The sequence below is a fragment of the Ambystoma mexicanum genome, chromosome 6p (genome assembly GCF_040938575.1).
Source record: "Ambystoma mexicanum isolate Mex_15411 chromosome 6p, UKY_AmexF1_1, whole genome shotgun sequence".
NCBI lineage: Eukaryota > Metazoa > Chordata > Amphibia > Caudata > Ambystomatidae > Ambystoma > Ambystoma mexicanum.
The window spans coordinates 581,578,394-581,602,988 of record NC_090935.1 but is presented as its reverse complement, the minus strand read 5'-3'; the positions used below and the strand labels follow the sequence as shown (position 1 = coordinate 581,602,988).

The window sequence follows — 24,595 nt, the reverse complement described above, 5'->3', positions numbered from 1 at the left end:
GAAGGAATTGTCCCTTTTGTTCTAATCACAATGGAAACTGAGAATTTATTTTCGTTCACAGACGACCACTATAAGAAATTGTTGGAAACACCGATGGCCTCATTTGGAGATGGACCAACAATAGACAAGGTAGTCGCTACAAATGAAATTGAAAAAATGTTACAAAAAATGAAAAAAGTAACCCGGACAGACTTACATGGTCAGTTCATGTTACAACATCTAAAAGCAGGGATTATCCCTGAAGGTTTACAGGTTAAGAATATCCCTAGGATATTCAATGATAACCCCAAATTTCAGAAAAACTTTAGCGTGGTCGGAAACAGGTGTTCAAGGGATTGGATTATGCTGATCATCGAAACAACTCAGGAGGAAACTAAAAAACAGGGGGACGAGCTTGAGGTGTTGGAAAAAGCCTTTATGGATAGTACCACAGTAAGAGATGCCAAAAACAACTAGAGGGGCTTGAAGAAGAAATTAAAAAATTTAAAGATCTAAATTTGGAAAGGAAAATTAACAAGCAGAAAAAAGATGTTGCCAATTACAATGAGGAAAGAACTTACCCATATTTGAGAAAAGATTTCTTTACAGATCCTCCCGTAGGTGGTTTCAGCTATCGGAGGAACAATCGTTACACTAACTTTTCAAACACCTCAGGATCTTCTAGTGGATCGGACCCCTCCCTTAATGGACAACCCAGTACCAGCAAAGGGACGGGTAGGGGAAGGGGGCAAAATCAACAACGGGTTTTTTTCAGAGGGGGACGAGGCAGGCCCAGGCAGCGGCAACCACAATACGGGCAGGGACAAGGAATGAGGACCAGGCAGTGGTATTCCAACCAGTGACTCAAGGTACCTCTGACCTAATGCCCATTTTCAATGTATCTCAGTATCCTCTTGCTAAATCAGATCTGGATTTGTTATCCAAAGGGCTTTCATATGTCCCCACTATGAGAGCCGATGCCTTTAATATGGAACTCTAGCTACATAGATTCTTTAGGAATATTAGACTCAAACACTTTTTTGAGGTTTACCTTCCAGCGCACCCCTATGAAAAGGGTTCCGCCTCGGATACGGTACCCAATGTGAGTGGGCTCAAAACAAGATCTAACTTCACTCCACCGTCACATACCTGTACACCTGAAATTACAGCTTTCGAGAACATTGTTACTCGCAAAATACTTGCAGTTATCAAATCTAAGAATCACAAACCCGATAATTTGACAAAAGCGGAAAGACAAAGCCTTATCAGATTATGCAGCAAAGATTCGATCACGATAAAACCCGCGGATAAGGGGGGCGGGATCGTGGTATTAGACACGGTCAAGTATGAAGCAGAATGTTTGCGACTATTGGGTGACACATTGTCCTATAAGAAACTAGAGAGGGATCCTACAGGTCGTCTAAAAGACGAAATAAGGAGTCTAACTGATCATGCAGTAAGAGAACGGTGGATAAGTGAAGAAGAAGGTCCCTTCCTTAATAAAACTGAGTCGAAAAAGGGGGCCTTCTATATACTACCCAAGATCCATAAAAATATCACAGACCTATAGTGTCAGCCATTGACTCGCTGCTCGAACCATTGTCTGTTTATTCAGAGGTATTCCTTAAACCATTTGTATTGGGTATGCCATCTTATGTAAAAGACTCTACCCATATGATCAACATTATTAAAAATATTGAAATCAGAGAGGATGACATTCTCGTCACTATGGACGTAGAGTCGTTATATACGGCTATTCCCCAACTAAAATGCTTACATGTACTTGGCCAATTTCTGAACAAAAGAACGAGACCACATTTGCCTCCTACCGAGTTTGTTCAAGAATGTATTAGGCTTGCCATGATAGAAAACTTTTTCTTGTTTAGGAAACAACTTTACAAACAAGAAAAAGGCGTCAGCATGGGGGCTACTTTTGCCCCCGATGTGGCAAATTTATATATGGCTAATTTTGAGGACCAGTTTGTCCTTGGTGAAAATAATCAGCTCATGAACCATCCCACTCTAAACATGCATCTGAGGTTTTGGAAACAATACATTGATGATGTTTTTGTAGTTTGGAGGGGTTCAGTGACATCCCTAAATGAGTTTCATGCCTGGCTAAACCAATGTGATACAAATATCAAATTCACTATTGAATACAACTTTCGCCAGGTGAGTTTTCTTGACCTTGTGGTCAAAAAATCTGCGAATCAACTTATCACAACACTTTTTAGGAAATCCACTGACAAAAATTCCCTACTCCATTTTGACAGCTTTCTTCCAGCTAGCCTCCGACAAAATCTACCCTACGGGCAGTTTTTGCGGATCAAAAGAAATTGTTCTGAGAAAGATGAATTTAAATTCCATGCGGAACATTTAAAGGAGAGGCTGAAAAACAGGGGATATCCAAATAGACTAGTGAAAGATCAATTAAAGAGAGCGGATAATACCAATCGGGAGATATGTTTGACCACCAGAGAAAGAAAGAAATAAGAATGAGCGCTTGGTATGTGTCACCACTTTCAATCCTGTGAGTACAGATGTAAAAAGAATTATCAACAAGCACTGGAATTTAGTTAAACAGCCTGGCACATTACTGAAAAAGCCGATGTTTGTGTTCAAACGCAATCAAAACTTGAGACAGAAACTGGTGCACACTTATTTAGAGCCCAAAAAAGAACCCACTATTAATGACCAATGGGGATTGCCTCCCATCATTGGTCGTTATAAATGTGGTAAATGTGTTGCATGCCCGTTGACCGAAACCAAGAAAGAATTCAGTTATGGCAATAGAATATGGAAGATGAACTGTCACACTAATTGTCTAACGAAAAATGTAATTTACATCATTAGTTGTCCATGCAAACTCCTCTATGTGGGTAAGACCACACGTGAAGTGAGACAACGGATATCCGAGCATAGGAGCTGCATACGCAATAAGGTGGCAGATAAGCCGCTGGTAGAACATTTCGTGAAAATGCAACACAAGGACACAGATATGAAGTGGTTTATACTCCAACATATCAAGAATACCATGAGAGGGGGCGATATTGATAAAATATTGCATTGTACTAAACAAAAAAGGATATATACCCTTAACACAGTCCAGAAGGGACTGAACGTTTTAGTAGAATGGAACAATTTGGTTACAAAAAACTGAGGATGAACATCATTGTACTGTTGGGGAAGATAGATTAAACATAATGGAAATATACTTAATGATGTTAATAAGTTATGATGATCTGTCCCCAGATGTGTATATATCATGAAAACAGTCCAACACTATGTCAGTATGTGTTACAATGGGCATGGATTTAATTCAGCTGGTCCGCTATATTTGAAGTTTAAGGGTATCTACCCCCAGGTGTGCAGATACCATGGAAGTAGTTCAACGGGTTAGACATGTTCTGGTATACTGTGTTACAATGTGTCAGTATGGGTATGGATTTAATCCAGCTGTTTCGCTGTATTTTATGTCTATCCCCAGATGTGCATATATCATGAAAACAGTCCAACACTATGTCAGTATGTGCTACAATGGGCATGGATTTAATTCAGCTGGTCCGCTATATTTGAATCTTAAGGGTATCTACCCCCAGGTGTGCAGATACCATGGAAGTAGTTCAACGGGTTAGACATGTTCTGGTATACTGTGTTACAATGTGTCAGTATGGGTATGGATTTAATCCAGCTGTTTCGCTGTATTTTATGTCTAATGGTATCATATACTCAGTTGTTCACATAAGTATAATATGCATATGTATGCAATTACCTTAGGTGTGTCCGAGTTCCTTTCATCAGGGTGTACATTTATTTGTCTCTTCGATTGCTGTGTACGACTACATGCAGTACGCGAAACACGTTTAAGTGAAATTTGGGGCATTTTAAATTTTTGCTTTAGCTTGATTTTTCGATGGCTGCATTCATTTTTTACCCCATTCTTTATTCTTCTTTATGTGTTGATTTTTTTCTTGTGGTAGAATACTTAGTGTGTACGTGTTTCCGTAATAATATATAATTGGTGCCACAATATATATTACTCTTTATACTGTGCACCTAGTTTTGTGTTCTTACTAAATACCGAATGTGCAAGACACTGCTTTTCCATGCTTTAACAGTATTCTCTTGGGAAGACTGGTCCGCCCATTCTTTTTTCGAGCCAGTGATGGTGGTCCTTTTTTAGTGTCTATTGTTAGTTCAGCTGGCAGGCATTCTGTGTCAGTCTTTCTTTGGTTTCGAGCCCGAGTGGGTGGGTTTGGAACGAGATTTGAAAGTTAGAAGTGGAGGTCCGCGGCAGCAACCATTGCGTATTTTTGCTGTCATTGCTTGAGATTCCGGCGCTATGTGAAAGCAGGAGGACCGGACGATAGGATTTATTTTCTATTTTGCAGGGAGCGGCGCGGTACGCTAGGTAAGGTAGACAACTTTTTTTGAGTTACTCATGATGTAATGACTGCAACTGAGTACTCGCATGTATGTACATGTGAGCAGATGTATGCGGCATTTGGAAACTCACTAGATGTAATTGATGGTTGTTACTGATTTGTCGCATATATACGCATGTAAGTGCACATGTGAAGTGTGTTTCTGTTATAGTACACGGCGGGAGCACTTGGAAACTCACTCAAGTTAATTGATGGCTGCTACTGACTCCCTGCATGCATACACACGCATGTAAGTGGATACATGAAGCACTTGGGAAGTGTGTTTTTGTTACAGCTAACGGTGGTGCCACTGGAACACGACACACTGTTTGATATGTTTGGTACTTTTCTGATGGGTTCCAATATACGTTGGGTGCAAGAGTCCATAATATGACAACAGCGGGCACACCACTTTTGGATGGGTGGGTTGAACCAATATGATATATTTGGGAACTTTTTATGACAGAATTAACAGTGAGGTGTTGTATGGATATATTACAATTAGAATACACTGCAATTCTGCTTCATTTTGTTACAGAGGTACGGAGATTATTTGTGTGACCGACTCATCCGACATAGATGTACGTGGACTAGAGGTGCTCCTGGGTCTTGTGAACTATAGGAGTCTCCATTAGCTACGTTGTTAGTGTAAGTTTTTTTAGTTATATCCAACTGTGGATATGCCGCATTGGTACATACATGCAATGGGGTGTTTCATGACAGATACTTAGAGGTGTTTGTGTTGGTTCCATATGCTCAACAGTCACATTGAGGTCCATGGAGGATTGATTTCCGACGCCCTGCCTCACCGTCCCGCAAGCGGATAACGTGGGGGTGAGTTGGGCTTTATGTGCTTATTTTGGAAAGCATATTGTGACATTGTCTGTCACCTGTGAAAAGAAATAGGGATGACATACTGGCTTTTCCATTTTTTAGATTCGCTACTGGCCCAGATACGTGGAGAACCAGGCGGAGCAAGTGCTCCTAGACCGACGTCCTGAAGAAGGTCTTTGACTGAAACACGTGTCGACGTGATCTCTAGGAGGGATATCTGGTGATATTGGACACCGGTTATATGATGACACCTGATATTATGGACTGGGTCACCATAGGAAATGTTAATTGAATATTTTTAGAAAGCAATTCTTGAACAACACAATTTGGTGTTATTATTACACTAGGGTGTTGTATCGATGGATGTTCGAATGTATTTCTGAATGTGGATACGTATGAAGGTATGAGTAGATGTAAGATTTTTTAGGTAATTTTTATGCAAGTAAAATAATTGTTCATGGGATGAGTTTTTCCAAATAAATATGTGATTTATATCTAACCAGTGTCATCCTATTCCACTGATCCACCTTTTTGATTGTTGTATACTCTACCTGAAGGATCAGGGATTGTGAGTGCAGGTGTACCCCTTTATTTATTCTTCGGTTGTTACATTACCGGCATGGCGCAAAGCTCGTGGCCGAGAGGTCATCATAATGTGCCGCTTTTAGCAGTATCTGGCCAGCACGGACACGTTAATTGCGCCATGTCGGTAATGTCCGCAAATTACCGCAAGGGTCGTAATGAGGGCCAATGTCTCCTTTTTTTATTCATTGTGACATTGTCCCAAATTTCAACCTTATTGTTTGCTCACACAGACGCTGTTGAAACCGCTGGAAGTGTCCAAGCTGGTGCTTCTCAATATTTGGGAAGAGGCCGAGCTTTCTAAATATTAGACTTTCGTATGTACTGCAATAGCAGTGGACAAGAGAGATGGCTTCCAAATGGGGCTTAAAGGATGCACAGAGATTCACAGTCTGGTAAGAGGCAGTGAACAATTGCAGTTCATTGAAAGCAAGGACTAGTGGTCGCCCTACGAAACAGCATAAGATTTTAGGCAAAGGGTTGGATTTTGACTGATTTGAGAGGTTTTAGTGGTATGGTGTAGATGGGAGACAGTTTTCATGAATTTCTGGATCTTTTTGGGTGGAATATGGGTGGGGGCCAAAGGCCGGCCATTGCAAAATCCTTTTGGGGTTTCTATTAGGTTTACTTGGATCAAGCACTCTACTGATGTCATTTTGACATTTAAAAATGAATAATATCTGTTATAAAAAAAGATAGCTGATCCGCCATCTTGGATTCTACACAGGCCATTGTCGGCATCAACAAGGAGCCAAGGGAGCTCTCCCGTTTCAGTGAGTCATGTAGTTGGGAGTGTTAAAAAGCTTAGGCATATTGCTGTTTCATTCTGCCATTCTTTAGATACTTCTGTTTACTAGCTGGAGCTTCAGGCACTGTCCGCGGCATTCCTGGTCTCCCGCAAACATTCTCCGTGAGGTCATGCAGGCGCATGCCGAGAGCATTCAATGTCTGTGCGGGCTCTAGCACAAGGTAGCAACTTCATGCTAGGTGTTCTTTGTAGTCTTGGAAACCCTCCAAATCACCCCAACTTCAAGGGATTGGTCGCTGAATTGGTTCTGCATTCAAATGGTAGGTCTTCTGGAAAGGGCTGGGCTGTTTATTTTTCCTAAATCAAGGCATTTCTTGGAGGTTACTTAAAGGGCAAGTATAACCTGGGAGTTTGCTGTGAGTGGCCCACTGCCCTATGGAGGGGGTTATGTGAGAGTAATGTGGAGATCCTCCTCAAACCACTCCAGCGCCCATCATACTCTGACATGAGATGGTAACTGGCACCTTTGGGAATATAAATTAAAGTCACAATAATGTACGCTGTACATTTTTGCAGTAAACAATAATGCCTGAAAATAGTTTTAAAATCCGCCCTTTTATATAAAGCATTTACACTGTGCCTGAGGGCAACCTGTGAGAACAGTTATATGTAATTAAAAATGCAATTATTAATAAAATAGAACTCTAAGGGCCTCATTACGAGTTTGGAGGCAGCCATGCCCTTAGAAAGGGCATGGCTGCCTCCAAACTCGGGTCCGTTACCGGGTTCCTTGAATGAGGAATTACCGGGCCATTCCAACCTTGGAGGACCCGGTAGTTCCTCATTTAAAAAACCCATCCCCATTCTCATTTCAGCCCCCATAGGGCTCAATGGGAATGGGGAGGGAGCTAATAACGGGCCTGTTATTAACGGGCCAGTTATAAGCTCCCTGGTCCCCTTGCGGGAGCCGCAAAGGACGTCTGGCCTGACCAGACGTCCAGAGCGGGTCCCGCAAGGGAACCTCGTAATAGGGCGGAATGGGTTTACCGGCACCATTACCAGTGTCGTTAATCCCATTCCGCCCACCTCGTAATGAGGGGCATTTCAATCATATCTGTGGTGTAAATTGCAGAATGTTGCCCACACACATTTTTCACTGCACATTTTTTATTGCCAGGAAATTCACCTACAATATATCATTTCAAAAAGGTTAGACAGTAAGTTTGGGAAAGGTATAATATGTTTATGAGCGCTGATTTATGGGCAATGTGGGCGATCCCCCACATTTATTTCAGCTTTGAATTTTAAAAACAGTGCAAATTCACAAAATGAAACCTTTGGGATGAAAAAGATATCAGGCATGAAAAAACATTGAACCCTGTGGTGGGCTAGTGCCATCTGAAAAGGTCTAGTGTAAGGTTTGTTCCACTTGTCCTGTGGGCTTACTGCAGAACATTTTAGGGTTCGATCCTGAAAAGGTATCCATGTCCATACACCTAAAAAGAAAGATACAGGGGGCCTCATTATGTAAAATGTGTGACTTTGCTATAGCCCGGCATTAAGCACACCTCTTACAAATCTGTAAAGTGTGTCTATTTTATAACCCCAACAGTGTCAGGCAGAGGCTCTAGCGGGTGGGGATTTCTCTGCCCATCCTTTCTGCTTGAATAATTCTGCAAATGTTATTTTGGATCTATATATCAATCTGATATCACCGAGAAGGCAGAGCCTGGCAAATGAACACACATCACCAAAAGAATGGTCTAAATCTAGGAGGTTTTCACAGAGGGCACAAGACCCCCATGGCATTGCAGGAAAGAGGCAGCAGATGCCGGACCGGAGAACAGAGCAGAGGAGGTTTTCACACTGCCCGGGCAGTACGTAATTTTGTAATACCTTGCTATCCAGCTTTTTCCACCAATAGGGAACTAATACCGTCTGCCTTGTGAAAAGTAACTGTTCGGGAAAAAGATCCAAAAACAATCAAATTGTATCTACAATATCATACAGTGATTTACTATTAAGATCAAACAAAACAAATGTAATATGTGCACATTTTACACGTTTGTGGCTATAACCTAATAGGACTTAACCTAAAGTATACTGAATAAATATATCTATTTACATATTCAATTTTCACAAACAACTTTCAACTTTTGCTATAAAAAACCATCAATAACTGCTAGCTTTTGCTCTGTACCAAAGAAAAGGGAGCAGTTTCTTACCTGTAACTCAATTTCTCCAGCATTGGTATCTTTCATGGATTCACATGCTGTGAATATTCCCTGTCGTCAGGCTGGGAATCCCCGGTTACTTGGATTTAGTAATTTTCCTATCGAAAAACTTGACACCTTGAGTGTCCCATTGATGTTGTTGTGGGTGCTTTTGGTCCCCACCAATAGGACGTAGAGTAAACTGCTCTGTCCAAGCAGCTTCTCCTCAGATTTTAACCCCTCCTTCTGGAGGATAACCCCCTGTAGAGGATGTTTGCCTGGAGGGGAAGGCTGCAGGGTGCGTATGAATCCAGGAAAGATACCTATGCTGGAGAAATGGAGTTACAGGTAACAAAATACTCCCTTCTCCAGCATTGAATCTGTCATGGATTCACATGTGTGAATAGATTGTATAGCAGTATACATGAGTGGAGGAGAAAACACCAGGCAAACAAAGATCAGAAACCTTTGCTTTTTTTGGGCTCATGTGAGAAGTATACATACGTTAGTACAAGAAAAACATCCCAGAAGATGCAGGTCTTATCTTACTGGAACATCCTTTGAAGCACTGCTCGTCCCATCTGCACGTCTTCCGTGTGCTACTGTTGTAGGCAGTAGTGCCTGGTAAACGTGTGAGGCACTGCCCATGTTGCTACCTGGCCAATGTCTTTGATGGGCACTCCCAACCAGAAAGCCGCGGAGGCGGCTGTGGCCCTTGTAGAATGTGCACTAGCTGCAGTCTGCCGTGGCTTGTTGGCCTTTGCGTGGCAAAAGGAAATTGCGGAAGATATCCACCTTGCGATGCTTGTTTGAGGGGCCACAGGGGACAAAGAGTTGTTTTGTTGATCTAAATGAGTTTGTCCGGTCCAGATATTTTAATGCCATTTTTACATTCAGAGAGTGTAGAACTATCTCCGCTGGGGAGGTCGTGCTTTGAAAGAATGTAGGAAGGCTTATGGTTGCATTCTTGTGAAATTCCGATGGTACTTTTGGGATGAAATGAGGATTGGTAGTGAGGATTACCTTGTACTTCGCAAATTGAAGATTCAGATGGTCCACCACTAAAGCTTGTAGTTCAGAGACTCGTCTGGAGGATGTAATGGCGATTAAAAACACCACTTTCCAGGTCACAAACTTGATGTGTGCCAAAGATAGAGGTTCGCAAAAGGGGGTTTCATGAGACCGGCTAGCACTAAATTTAGGATCCATAGCAGTGGAATAATTTACATTGGAGGAAAAGTGCGAAAGGGCCCCTTTAGGAAGTGTTTGAGCAGCCTGTCGCTAGAGAGGGGAGCAGATCCTCTTTTTCTTGTGCATCATGAGATTGCAGCCAAGTGAACTTTTATGGAGGAGATTGCTAGACCTTCCTTTGCCAGCTTGAGTACGTAGGGGAGAACCTGTTGAGGTGTTATGGCTAGTGGTTAAAGGTTGGGGTGCTGAGAACACCATGTACCAAACCTTTTCCGTTTTTGGTTGTAGGAATTGTTAGTGGAAGGGGCCCTAGATGCAGCCAGTATGCACTCACTACCGGTCCTGCAGGATGTTTAGATGGCTGAATTCGGGGTGATCAGAAGCCACGCTGTTAGCTTGAGGGATCCTGGGTCGTGATGTAGAATCTCACTGTTGTTCTGCAATAGTAGATCGGAGTGAGATCCCAGATGGATTGGATTGTCCGCCTTCAGTTGAAGGGGGCCCGAAAACCAGGTTTGCATGGGCCAGTACGATGCCACCAGAATTATCTTGCACTGATATTTGCGGATCATCTGGATAGTTTTCCTATGAGAGTGAATGGAGGGAACGCATATGCAATGTGATTGGCCCAGTGCCAAATAGTCTGATTCTTGAGACAGGGTGTTTGACCTTGTTCCGCCTTGTTTGCATAGATAAAACATTGTGGTGCTATTGTCCGTGAGGATTTGCACCACTGAATTCCTAATTAGAGGAAGGAAAGACTTTAGGGCCCCGCCAGCAGCTCCAGGACATTTATGTGGCGAATGGATTCTTGGGGAGTCCACAGGCCTTTGACTTGATGCTTGTCTAAGTGAGCTCCCTACCCCGGTAGGGAGGCATTGGTTACAATTGTGAGATGGTGAGTGGGTTCTACTAAGGGCATCCCTTTCAAGATGTTGGCAAGGATTGTCCACCATTACAGCAAATTTGAAAGAGACCGGTTGATGGTGACTTTGTCTGACCAGGACCCCTGTGTTTGGGACCATCTGGTAGCTAGAAATCTTTGTACCGGCTGCATGTTTAGTTTGAAATTGGGCATTAGTGGAATGCAAGACAACATGGTCCCTATTTGAGCCATGTATTTGTGCACCGTGATTTGTTTGCTTGGAGTGAAGGAATTTGTCGGGGTTATTAATTTTTTTCACTCTGTTTGATGTGGGTTTGACAAGGCTTTGTCCCGTGATGAATTACGCACCCAAGAACACTGACATTTCTGATGGAACTGTGCAAGATTTGGCGTAATTGATTGCAAATCCCAACTGTTGGAGAAGAGCTTCAGTTTGTCTCAGAGAAACTATTGCTTCTTGATCTGTTGGAACTCCAACCAACCAGTCGTCTAGGTTTGAGTAGACATGGCAGCCCTGTTTTTTTAGGAGAGTTGCCACTGGTGTTAGGCATTTGGTGAACGTTCTGGGGCCTGATTTGAGGCCGGATGGAAGTACTCGAAACTGGTAATGACTTTCGCCTACCTTGAATCTAAGATATATTTGGTGTCTTGGATGTGTTGGGATGTGGAGGTAAGCGTCTTTCAGGTCTAAAGCCGCTAGTTATTCGTGGGGTTGTACGGCCTTTATGACATCTTGTGGTGTGACCATTTTGAACTTTTGCTTTTTGATGTTTTTGTTTAACTTTCGCAAGTCCAGGACTGGACGCACTTCTCGTCTGGCTTTTTGACGACTTTTTCCTTTCGATACAGGAGGAACTCCTTTGATTGCCCATTTCTTTAACATTTGCCACACTTCCTATTGTAGAATTGAAAGGTGCGGATGTGACACCTTTACGGAAGGTAACGGTTTCTGTGCGCACTTGAGTTACAACAAGTGGCCGTGCTGGATGTCATCTAGCACCCATCTGTCTTTTGTAATTGCTTGTCACTTGTGGAGATGAAACACTACATTTCCTTCCACCGGTGTGTCCCTGAGGCAGTCATTGCTGGGCCTTGTTCTGTCTACCTCTATGAGAGGTGGCTGATCTGCATGTGCGGTGTCCCTGGTGATACTCCCTGTTGCGTTGTGAGGACTGGTAGTTTCTCTTGTATCCCTGAGAGAAGTATCCAGATCTACCTTTGTTTTGGCTATCCCTTGAGGACGAGAACCTATAGAGACCTGAGGCACCTCGAAAGGAACAAAAAGACCTTCTGTCCTGTAAGGTTGTTAGTGATCTAGTAGTATCAGAGTCTGCTTTTATTGTTTTAAGGGCCTCATCAATTTTGTCACCAAAAACGTTCTCGCCCTCAAACGGCATGTCCATCACTTTATGTTGCACCTCTTGTCTAAAGTCGGTGCAACGCAGCCATCCTTGCCTTCTGAGGATGACCCCATTACCAATTTGTTTGAATCCCGTTTCTGCCAGATCCACTGCAATTTTGATACTGTGGTTTGAGGACTCCACGTACCAGTGTCATGGCTTCCTTCTGCTGCTACTCTGACAAGTGCTCTTGTACAGGAGCCAAGCAATGCCACATTTCTCGGTCGTAGCAGGCTACTATTGCAAGGGCATTGGCTGCTTTAACAGTCGTTGCCCTGATGGTGAGCACCTTTTTACCAAAGGCATCGATTTTTCTGCCTTCATTGTCCGTTGGAGTGGCGCATTTATGCTGTGTACGAGGCTTGCGACCTGCTGCCGCTGACATAACCGACTCCGGAGAGGGCTGTGAGGTTAGACATTTTGGTGTTGTATCAAGTGCCTTACATTTTTTGTCTAGTCTCCCTTTAAGTGCCAGTTCTGAGAATAGATGTTTGAGAGTGCGTAGGCCTTCTTGCCAAATATGATCTAGGCTGGGTATAGAAAGCACAGCTCTTACCCATGTGATCAAAAAGAAAGCAATCTTTCTTTTCCTCTGTAGGAGTTAGACCAGTTTCCTGCCATGCCTTAGATACCATGGAGGGCAAAGCCCCAATGTCATCTGGCAGAGAGGGGGGTTGTGCTGGACTACCCTGTATATCCCAGTCTGGGTCATCCGTATCCCACGTATTGTCTCGGCGAGGAGAAGCTGAAGAGGCGATAGAGCTTGTGTCCCTTGGAACTGTGTGTTGATCTGTATCTACTAGTTCCCCTTCTTCGCCTATTCGCAGGCTATCCCTTATTGGAGGTGGAGCTTGGGCTCCATGTGCCGAACACGGACGCTTTTCGCATTCCCTGGATGAATGCCCTTGAGCGCTTTGCTCTTACTGACCTGGCATAACTTGGTCATTCCTGCATAGATGAACTCCCTGTGGTTAAGGAGGTGGAAGCCTGGCATTGAGTTGTCCCAGCAGCGTTTGCAGAGTAGAGAGTACCTGCAGGAAGAGTAAAGATTGCAGGTTTAAAAGGGGGTATGGTGGTGTTATACCTCCAGTTCCCAAAGGTGTAGATGGAAGACCAAGTGGTACATTATGCAGCCTCAGAGGTGTTTCTTCCCCTCTTGATGGGAGGCGACCAGGAGGCTTGCCCTGTATATGTTGGATCCTGCCTTCTTCGGAATTGGAATCAGTGACCCTGGGGCACTCCTCTCTTGGGGGTTCATAATCCGATGTTATTTCATGCTGTAAGATTTCATCTTGCAAGATGTCGGAGTAGGTTATAGCAGACACTCCTAGAGGAAGATGTCTGTGCTGTACAGGGTCCTCTGCAGGGGTTTTCAGTATTCCTTTATTGCAGGATGATATATTGTCCTGTTGTAGTTGTTGAATAGGTAATTCCGATTGAACCTTGGCTTCAGCCGTGGTAATGGTTGACGGATTTGAAGGAACTGCAGCCTTGTTCCCAGGAAGATTTTAGTTTTTGGTCGTCGACGAGTGATGTCCCGATTTCGTCATTGATTTCGTTGTCGAAGTGAGTATCGTCGACAATTTCGTCCCCAGGGGCTGCTTTGTGGACGACTCTCGTCCAGAGGAGGATCTGGGACCTTCTTTAAAAGTGTGAGACTCCGAGGACGAATGGTGTTTTATTTTCAAGGATCAATACTGGATCTTTGTTGAGGATTTATATTTGTCCTTCGTCAGAGAGGATGTCCTCAACGAGTGGGAGGTGGTTTTGGTCGATGGTCATGAACCTTTATCTGTCAGTTTCGTCGTCGGGACTTGAGACAATTGCTTAGACTCTGATTGGGAGCCCTCACTGCCACCTGGCGTTTTTTTAGCTGGAGACTGGGGTTGTGGGGTCTTATGGTGGCTCGTCTGCGATTTTGGCTCACCTGTTTTTTGTTTTTTTGCCAGAGGTTCTTCAGACCTGGACCTGTGGCTTGATGGCGAATGCCTGACAGAGGGGGTGGTAGCTCTCCCATCCCTTGAGGAGCCCGCTTTGGTTGCTGGTTATACCCCTTCATTGAGCCAACAAATGAGTCAACGGTTCCTGTCTTTAAGGGTTTTCTGTGAAAAACCCTGACAGATTTCACATTCTTCTGGTGAAGGGTTAGGGCAGAGGCAATATAAACAGTTGACATGCCTGTCCCCTTCGTAGACGTTCTTTAAGCCGCAAGTCCCACACGGCCTGAACAAGTATTGCTTAGGTCCAATGGTCCCCATGTTCGTGAACGGGACCGTAGAGGAGTCGTCAGTTGTTCCGGTTCGAGTATAAATTGAAAAAATATATATTTTGAGGTGAAAGATAATTTTACTTCAAAGAGAAAAACTTGAGGAATCCCACCAGCTAGAAAGACGGTTGAAATCTGAGGGGAAGGTGCTGGGGTGGACCTATACACATGACATGCGATTGGTGGTGACCAAAATCACCCACAACGACATTGATGGGACATTCAAGGTATCAAGTTTTTTCCAGAGGAAAATTACTAAATCAAAGTAACCAGGGATTGCCATCTTGACGACAGGGAATATTCACAGCATGTGAATCCATGAAAGATTCAATGCTGGAGAAATATATGAATAACAGAGCAATTAGCATTTTATTTTTTTAGAGAATGACTTACTTTTGTGAGGTGGTGCTCAGATGAGAACCCAAGGCCATAGACAGTATTGGCTCTACTGTCTGCCCACTGACCAAACTTCTGAGATGTTTTAGTGAAAGTCATGTTGGGAGAGATGGTGCTATTTATTATTGCCTAGAAGTCAAAAGATATCAAAGGACTTAATTTTTAATACAAAAACATGAAATGCACATGCATTTTAAAATCTCTCAAACACAAATCAGGACTTGTTTTAAGTAGTACATACAAATTAAGAGTACAATGTTTAGAAAATGAAATTGCCTGCATAAACAATCTCCATTTTTTGACTATTGATCTTGTAATGCATTATAACAAAAATAAACAACATACTTTAATTCAAACATAGCAGAATGAAAGTTATGCATACCATTATCTAAATAAACAAATGTCAGAGAAACATACCAAATAGGTTGACAAAGTAAGGAAAAAAAGATACGTACCATTGTGACTACTCTACACCTAGTCCATAGTACCTTTTCCTCCATACGTCATGGGTGGCTGCCCAATGGGTTCAGAAGTGATACATTTGCACAGCAAACCAAACATTTGGAGCAGAGACCATGCATGTGCAGGGTGCGGACTGACAAACACAGGCTCCGTCCAAAAGCACCGCCTGACAGTCTCTGTTTGCCACGTTATACACAACCATGTAAGATGGCTTCTGATTATGGGGGCTAGTGTGATGGGCATATAGAGAAAAGGGGATTAAGGGCACAGTAATCGTTATGGTGAGTCATTTTTCCTCCTTAATCCCACATACCATTCCCTTTCTCCATACTTCCTGGGAGAGTCCCATGGGTGCAGGGCCTGGCCTTAAGTGAAGAGGCCCCGCTGAAGTGCCTTTCCGAAACAAGCATCTGCTCTGCTACTTGTATTCATACATTAGGGCCGCTTTTCACTATCACATCCCACTGAACCAGTCTGATCTGCTATGGCTGTGGCCTTTGCTTGAATAATATGTGCATGCATACGTTTTGGAACTGGTTTTCTCTGTTAGGAATAGCCTTCTGCTATACACGCCACAATCCAGCATGCAATGATTGCCTTTGAGCCTGACTGAGTTTAACTGTAAGCGATGAACAGATTGTCTTTTCTGGCCGAACTAGTTCTCTGTAGGTAAAACGTGTGAGCCCTCCTAATGTCCAGGTAATACAATACACTCTCTGCCTGTCACTGTCGGTAAAGTGTGTGGAAATAGGAGAGCACCATATGCAGGAACTGTGGATACGCACACATAACCACGTTTCCATATGGAATGTAGTATGTAGCTGATGTGTCTGGCAGAGGTCAATGCCAATAGAAATGCTGCTTTCCATGTAACTAACTTTATACCTGCTGATGCCCTGGGCTCCAAAAGGCTTGTGCGAAATATCTGCCTGGACCAGGTTCAAGTCCCACCTGGAATAAGGGGCCTTGACTGGAGTTGGGGCAGGGGGGTTGAGGGGCTACAATTGCAACAGACCATAGAAAGGTCGACAAATTACAGGTTCTAACTTGGTGAAGTCATTCACTTAGTGCTCCTGGCTGTGAGTGCTTACAGCTCCAAATATATCCGCCATGAGTCCACTTGAATACCGCTGCTCGCTAAGTGTGACAAACTATAGCACCTGCTCTAAGGAGCAATTCAACGGATTTATGTTTTTGTAGATGGCCCAGTGACAGAACCTGGCCCACTTGCCCCTATATCTGGTGGGCATGCATGGCGTGCAGGCTGTGTGGATGATTGAAAGATTGTTCCTGCAAAAACCTCAAATGACCTAGCATTAGGTCTCCAGGAACCAGCTCACTGAGTTAAGTGATTGGATGGATGGGTGACTAAATTTCCCTCTGTGCTGGGAGGGCATCTCTGGGAACAACATAAGAAAGATCAGTAAACCAGGGCATCGCCTGTCAATGGCAGGTTATGAGTATCATGGGCAAGTTGCAAGCCATGAGCCATTTGGAGATAATCCTACACTGCACTACAGGATCAGAAAAGCATCTCTCAACTAATGGTGTCCCAAGCCTCCCTTTTATGCAAATAACCTGCCTTTTGCGTTGTTCATGGATGTGAACAACCATATTGACAGAACTCCCAATTGCTAGAAAATCCTTTGAATAATGGAAGGATGCAGTTCCCACTTGTGGTTGTACTGTGATAGCTTGCTTCGCGAGTCCGCTTCGGATTTCTGTGCAGATGAATGGCTCTCAGAGAGATGGAATGCTCCAGAGGCCATGCTCAAACCTGAACTTCCAACCTGCAGAGAATTGTTGTTGTTATTTATTTATATCAAACATACAGGTCGTGTTATTAGTCCGAATGAGCACTGCCTTCTGCACCAGAGATTGTGGTAATGAGATCAATGCCAGTTGGATCACTCTCAGGACCAGGGCATTGATATGTTCCTGTTGCTCCTAAGGATACCAAGGACCAGGGATGGACAGGTGATTGAAGGTCGCTCCCCACCCTGTTAGGGATGAGTCTGTGGTGATGACTGCTTTATGAACTGTCTCCGCAAATGGGTTGCCAGACGACAGTTCACTTCCCTGGACCAGTGGAATTTCCTGGTTACCTTGCAGCAAGTGATTTTCATAAAATTTTGTGACTACAGGATTTACACACTGGATACACGTGAATAGCCGTGTGGCAGAATGTTCAAGGGTTGAACTCATGGGATTTCATGGCTGTTGCCAAGTTTCGCCACATTTGCAGCAATCATGGCGAACGCTTGGCAACAGCCATGAAATCCCATGCGTTCAACCCTTGAACATTCTGCCACACGGCTATTCACGACTCAACCTCCCTACTTTAAATCCAAGATCTATATTACCTTACCTGCCTTGAGAAAGAACCTTTGGGTTCGAAATACGTGTCGGCTGACCACTTTTTAGACTATGGGCCTCATTACGACTTTGGAGGCAGCCATGCCCTTAATAAGGGCATGGCTGCCTCCAAAATCATGTCCGGGTCCGGATTCCCTGAATGGGGAAATACCGGGCCATTCCGACTTTGGAGGGCCCGGTATTTCCTCCTTCAGGGAACCCGGATCCGGTCCTTCCCCATTCCCATTTGAGCGCCATAGGGCTCAATGGGAATGGGGAGGGAGCTAACAATCGGCCCGTTAATAACAGGCCCGTTGTTAGCTCCCTGGTCCCCTCGCGGGACCCGCTAGGACGATGGTAAAACCAGACGTCCAGAGTGGGTCCCGCGAAGGAACCTCGTAATAGGGCGTAATGGGATTAACAGCGCCGGCACCATTACTGGCGCCGTTAATCCCATTCCGCCCATCTTGTAATGAGGACCTATGTGTCTACTTTACAAATAGTAAAAAAACACACCTTCACACACTGAATCCAGCGTGTAAATCCTGTAGTCACAAGATTCAATGAAAATCACTTGTTGCAAGGTAACCAGGAAATCCCACTATTTCATTACAAAAGGGGTTGCGTTCACCTTTTCACACCTGTGAACTTGCACAGAACAAAACGAGGCAATCAGAACAAAAAACAATCTCAGCACAGGAGTTTTCTATCCTAGAGCCCACATTTCTCCTATCACTTCCCTGGACCAGCAGATCAGATGCAGATGTAAAGATTCTGGTATCAGAATCGGGGCCAACTGAGTGTACCGATGCTTAATTCCAGTGTTCTGCCAAATGCAACTGAATCATCCTCATCCATAAGTGAGCATGTGGGACCACTATGAAGAACACTGCCATAAAACAAAGGAGGCAGTGGATTCACTATGTTAAGATCTTCTGTCGATGGAGGAAGTGATCAATCTTGTATATTCCTGACCTCCCCACCGCCGTTTGAGAAGACACACCCTCTGTTGGTTTCCCATCGTAAACCAATACACTGAACAGTCTGTGCTGTTTGAAAGTGAGATTTCTCTTAATGTACTGATAGCTTTAGTTTGAAGAGCAGGTCCACAAGAACAGTCAAGGCCACCGTCGCCTGATCTGCTGAGGTGGCGGAAATCAACCAATTGTCCAGGTATTGATAAATATGAATACCTCTTTGACGGAGATGAGCCTCGACTGCTGCCATCTACTTTGTGAAGACAATGGAGGCTGCACTGAGTCTAAATGGTAAAACCTTATGTTGCCTGAAGCCACTATGGTAGAAATTAGCAACAAAACATCGTCCAACGAAGAAGTCAGCAGATTCTTTCCTTTCTCTAGACTCCAATAGCCATTTGCTCTTGTATTGCAAGCCTGTGGAGTCCTTTCTTGCAGCTTGAATGTTTTTCACATTGTCCTCTGAGAGACCAAGATGCCCTAATGACTTGATTTCAGGTACCACAACGTTAAGTTCAGCGATCGTGGGGCAGGGTGTTTAATCTGGCCTCTCTCCTGGGTTAGTAAATTCGGGAGAATGAGTAGAAGGAGAGGCAGTTCTTTGGACAGGTAGCTGTGAAGATTACTGAGCACTATGCCACTTTCAAGACCTTGCGTAGAGCCTGGCCGATTAGTGATGGCGGGGTGTGAGCCATCATGCCCACCCACAATATCTCCAGAATATCCCTCAGAAAATTCGGGCCTTAGCCTTCCCTGCAGGCAAAATAGAGACATTTCTCGTTTTACTTTGTGGCAAATAACGTCACTTGTGAAATTCCCCAAAGTGTTAAAAGTGACTGGCTCACTTGTGGATGTAGCCCCCATTCATGATTGGCATCCATTAGGCGACTTAGGCGGTCTGCCTCTGTATTGGATGCTCCTGGTACATGAACTGCTAGACGCCAAATGTTTTGCAGTATGGCCCACTACCAAATTTGAATCGCTAGAGAAGGTGACTCGATTTTGTGCCACCTTGTTTGTTGATAAAAAACATTGACAGGGAGTTGTCTGTTCTTATTGAAAGTGTCTTCTTTCGGAATGCTTGGCAAGAAGGTCTCTAGAGCCAGGAATATCGTTTTCAATTCTAGAAAATGCAGGTGTTGATTCCAATCCTCCAGGGACCAAAGGGTGGGCAACAGGGGTAGGGGTGTGTGGGGAATTGTTGCTCCCCAACCTAGGAGGGAAGAGTCTGTGTTAATGCTGACCTGAGAGGTGAGATCCGCAAAAGGCATGTATGTTTTGAGGGTCTCATCACCAAATTCAGTCCTGAATCTTTTCGTGAGAATCAGAATTTGGGTGTACTATGTATCGGAAGCCTGAATCCAGGTCTCTTAATCCAGATATGTGCATTCTCAGCCTGGCCAGAGAAAACAGGCTGTACCCACAAGGACATGAGAGCCAGTAGTCTCTGAAACCACCATGTGCTCATAGTTGGAGAGTTCTGGAACAATGAGCATGTGTTCTGGATGTCCGTGAGTCGCTCTGCTATTGGGAATATCTTTGTGAGTATGCCAGATCTTCTCCGACCATCAAGGACGACTTCCTCCCCAGATTACTGACTGGCCCAGATAAAACAGCAGGTCCAGTAGGTATTTCAACTGTGCCTCCGTTATCTGCGAAGACCATGGCTGCACAAGCCAGCCGTCCATATAAGGAAATACATGGACGTCTTGGAGGCGAAGGACGTCTGCAACGGCCAACATTTTTGTGAACACCTTCAGTGCAGAATTCAGGCCAAAGGGAAGCACTGGATACTGTAAATGAAGTATCCCAACAAAGAAACGCAGAATACTGCAGTGAGGTGCCCAAATTGGAATGGGGTGGTAAGCATCCTTCAGATTCACCACACAGATCCAGCCTCCCTGTTGAAGAGCAGATCAAATCTGGGCTGGAATTATCATCTTGAGTTTTTCTAGGGGCAGATGCAGGTTGAAATCTGCCAAAATCAAAATGGTGTGCATGCCTGTCTGGTTTGATTTGGCATTGTAAATAACCTGGAGTAAATCCCTTGGCCTCTTTCTTCGAATCGCACTTCCTCTATGGCGTTCATCTCTATTAGTTTGAGATTTCTTCCCTCAAGGAAATTGATCCAGCCTGCATTAGGGGGGAATGGAAAGGTATGAAAGGGTGGGCTCACGGGAGGGGCAACCTGAAACCTCTGTTGGCCACTGAATTTACCCACTGGACGTAGGTGAGGATCCACCAGGACTTGATGTGAAGGGAAATTCCTCCCCCACCACGCCGCCCATAGGAGTGCGATGGGACTGACTGACACCATCACTTATTGGGCTTCTCGGTTGTAATAGAGGAAGCTGCTCTTGAGGGGGCCAAGAGAAAAAACACCTGGAGCTGAAGACTTCTGTTGCTCTTTTCTCTGAAGACTGTCCTGTTGTCTAGCTGTACGGTTGTGGAAACCATGAACGCCTGCAAAAGAGCATGATCAGGTATTCACTGGGGCTAGTAATTTGTTTCGTCATAGATGGTTTAGTTAGCACTAACAGAGATTTTGCCATGAGGGTGCTTACCTTCTTTTTTTTCATAAATTCCTCATCTGTAGTATGATGGAACAAATCAACCCCATTAAAAGGAAGATCAAGGATCATGTCAGGGACTTCTTTTGTAAATTTAGCAGTGTGCAGCTATGCCTGCCTACAGGTGTCGGCACCTATGGCAAGTCTTTTCAATGAGGTGCTCACAGAATGCACTGCCGCCACTAGGGGGTCATGCATAATCACTCTAGCATCCAACATAGCTCTGAATTGTTCTAGATACTGAGCTGGGATACATTTCTCGAACTCTGCAAGATCCTTCTAGAGTCTTTGGTTTACAGCCAACAGCACAGCCATAGAATTAGCCTGGTGCAATTACAGTTCTAAATTGGTGCAAAACCTTTTGCCTAGTGCCTCAGAAGTACGTTCCTCAAAATATCTGAGACAGATGAGTATGAAGAAGACTGTCTGGAATACAGCATGGCAGCCTCCATTACCAATGAGCATGGCTGATGGCAATATCCAAGTGAGACCTGATCTGCCATCATTAGCCGGTGCCTCACATTAATCTTTTAGTTTGTGGGAGTTGCTGAATGAAGCTTTGTCCATATCTTCCATGCTTCAGCAAGTTATATTTTTGCATCCCAACTCCTGACCTTTCCATGGTGCATATCGAGACGGCCCCTGCAAGGATTTCAACTTGTGTTGGTTGGGATTACTGAATGCAAATTTCTAGGAAGCCCATCACATCCATGTCCCTGTCATGTATTGTTCTAGCCGAGGAAGGACAGTCCTCTTTCTGTGCAGTATCAACCTCCTGATCTCTGGAGTTGCTAGAAACACCTTTAGAATCAGGTGCTGGTTCAGAGGCAGAAGGAGTTGTCGCTGGAGGTGTCTCCATTATTTTGACTGGCTGGGGAGGTTCTGGTACATTGCCAGCTGGTTTAGCTGGATCTTGGGGTATCGGTATAAGATCACTAAACATGCCCTTCAAATACCACTTCATGGGGTCAGAGTGCATGAGACCCATAAACTTGGCGAAGAAAGTGTCCTCTGCTGAATAACTGCTCCTATCTTTTGGTTGAGACACAGGTCTCTGAGGTGCCGGGGGACTGGATCAGCACTCTATAGAAGTAGGTTGCCAGGTCGGCCTAGCAAGCCACTGATCCACATCATATAGTAGAGAAGACGTGGTGGCCAAAGACAAGATTTGTTGGAGCGACAAACATGTGACAATTCAATTCTTGGTGCAAAAGGATCTCTCTCTAGAAAGGCACTAGGGTATTCCTGGGTCGTGAATCAGCTGCCCCAACATGGATTTGGAGGACTCAGTGCTTGTGGCCCCTTTTAACGCTGGTAATTTATAAGACATTGGGCCTCATTACAAGTTTGCCGGTCCAGAACCAAGGGTGCCCATAAGTTCACTGGCGCCCATGTTTTAGGACCGGCAAAGTACGAGTTTGCCTGCCAGAGCCGCTGCGCCCGACAGGTCTCACCCTGCCGGGCACAGCAGCCACGGTAGACAGACTCTTCACTGAAGCGCCGGCACCATTGGCAACTGTGCTGTCGCTTCTGAGTCCCCAGTCCCATAGAGTCTGGGAATGGGGACTAACATTTTACCAGACTGGCGTCTGACTTCCCGGGCCGCCGGACTTGTAATGTCTGTCCCGGTGGCACCAGAAGTCAGGCGTCGGTAAAATATTACGAGTCCGGTGGCAACCCGCGGTAGCACCGGCAGGGTTACCGCCGGACTCGTAATGAGGCCCATTGTGTGATATCGATGATTTGAGCTGTGTCAGAACAGGCTCGTATTTTGAAACAGGCCTGACAAGATGTGATGCCTTCAGAATGCTTAGTCATTCTCGTGGTTGAACTTCTGAGGTATAAATCCTTAGTAAGGGATTCTCAGCTGGCCCAGTGATAGGATTAGCCCTTATGAGGGAGCCTCAGGAAAGGTCCCGGTAAAATTAGCCCCCACAAGAAGGATCCTCTGTGCAGCCGGTCCAATTTTAAACCTTGCTGAGGGAACTTCAGATGAACTTCAGAAACTCCAGTTTTGTTAGCCCCCATTGGGGATCTGCGGTCTTGCAAGCAAGCCTTGGTATCCAGGTTAGCCCCTAAATAGGGACATGCGGGACAAGTCCAGGTAACACTAGAGCCAGACTGCCTCCTCCCCTGATTTGAAATCCCTGAGTAGAGATTCACAGGAAGGGGGTGATCGGAAAAGGAATACCCTTACCGCTCACTGCTGTTTTTCGGAGATGAAATCTGAAAGTGCTTCAAAGCCGGGCAGTGGAAAACCTACTACAAGCACTGAAGCAGACGACCAAGGCTGCAAACCGAATGTGTATCACAATAAAAAGCATCCCACAAGTGATCTATTAGCAGATTCTAGACTGAGTGAATGTGGGTTCGCTGCTACATAGTGACGCGAGTAAGAAAAACAGGCAACAAAGCCCTTATGTCCTGGGTTAAGCGGGAGGAAAAACCAACCGTGGCGAGGCGAACAAAACAGTGTATGAAGGACAAAAAAAAGAGGGCGGCAAAAAAACTGGTGCTGCATACGTCCGATCCTGACCGTGCAGATAAAAAGGACTGAAGGGCAGGCCCCGAAGGTAGGGCATCGAGAGGTGGGGCTTCCAGAGGAAAGGCCTATTGCCGCAGAGAGCCCAGCATAAAGAAAAAAAAAACATTTTTTGTAGCACCACAAAAAATGTGTCCTTCCGATATGGCAGCGTGTCCCAAAAGTATGGAGGAAAGGGGAGGGGACATAGGAGTAATATGTGCTCACAAACCGAGGAGGTCAGAGTCACTTGAGACAAACTGCAGGAAATGGGAATGACAAATAGGACAGGACATCACAGAGAATGACTGGTGGGAGGCATGCCAGTTACCCAGGCATGTCTCTATGGATTCAAAATAGACTTATGCGCTATAGGTAGTTAATGGCCCCTACATGGCCAACCCACTGCATCCATAAATATAATAACATGTATGACCCCTAAGTGTAGATCTTGCAGAAAAGAGGCGTCAGGGGTCCCACATTTAGTACAGGAGTGTCCTGTGGTGGAGGTCTACTGGAACTTTTTGAGGGCTTTAATCGCTGGTTGGAGAGATGTAGAGTTTTGACTAAGTTGTGATAGGCTGAGGTATTTGCTTTTAGCTGTATTTTGAGTCAGTGGGTGTGTGTTGAGTGAGGTGTCAGAAGTTAGGTTGCTAGTAGATTGGGTTCATTGTGATAGACTAAAGCCTAGACAGCCTGTTATCACACTAACAGACCCTCCTAACCTCTGCCCTTCAGCCTACGGTGATGATGCAGCAACAACAAGTAATGTTATATCTATCTGCCAAAGT

At 44.6% G+C, this 24,595-nt stretch overlaps 1 protein-coding gene across 4 annotated transcripts in view; it reads right to left on the bottom strand.

The window, feature by feature from the left end:
• The window catches only part of HOMER1 (homer scaffold protein 1), a 1,117,839-nt gene that overhangs the window by 846,974 nt on the left and 246,270 nt on the right, over positions 1-24,595 (bottom strand). For all 4 annotated transcript variants that reach the window (XM_069627415.1, XM_069627411.1, XM_069627413.1 and 1 more), the window contains one exon: positions 14,917-15,048. In XM_069627415.1, the coding sequence (XP_069483516.1) occupies positions 14,917-15,018 (102 nt within the window). In that variant the 5' untranslated portion in view covers positions 15,019-15,048. The remainder of the gene's footprint in view (positions 1-14,916; positions 15,049-24,595) is intronic.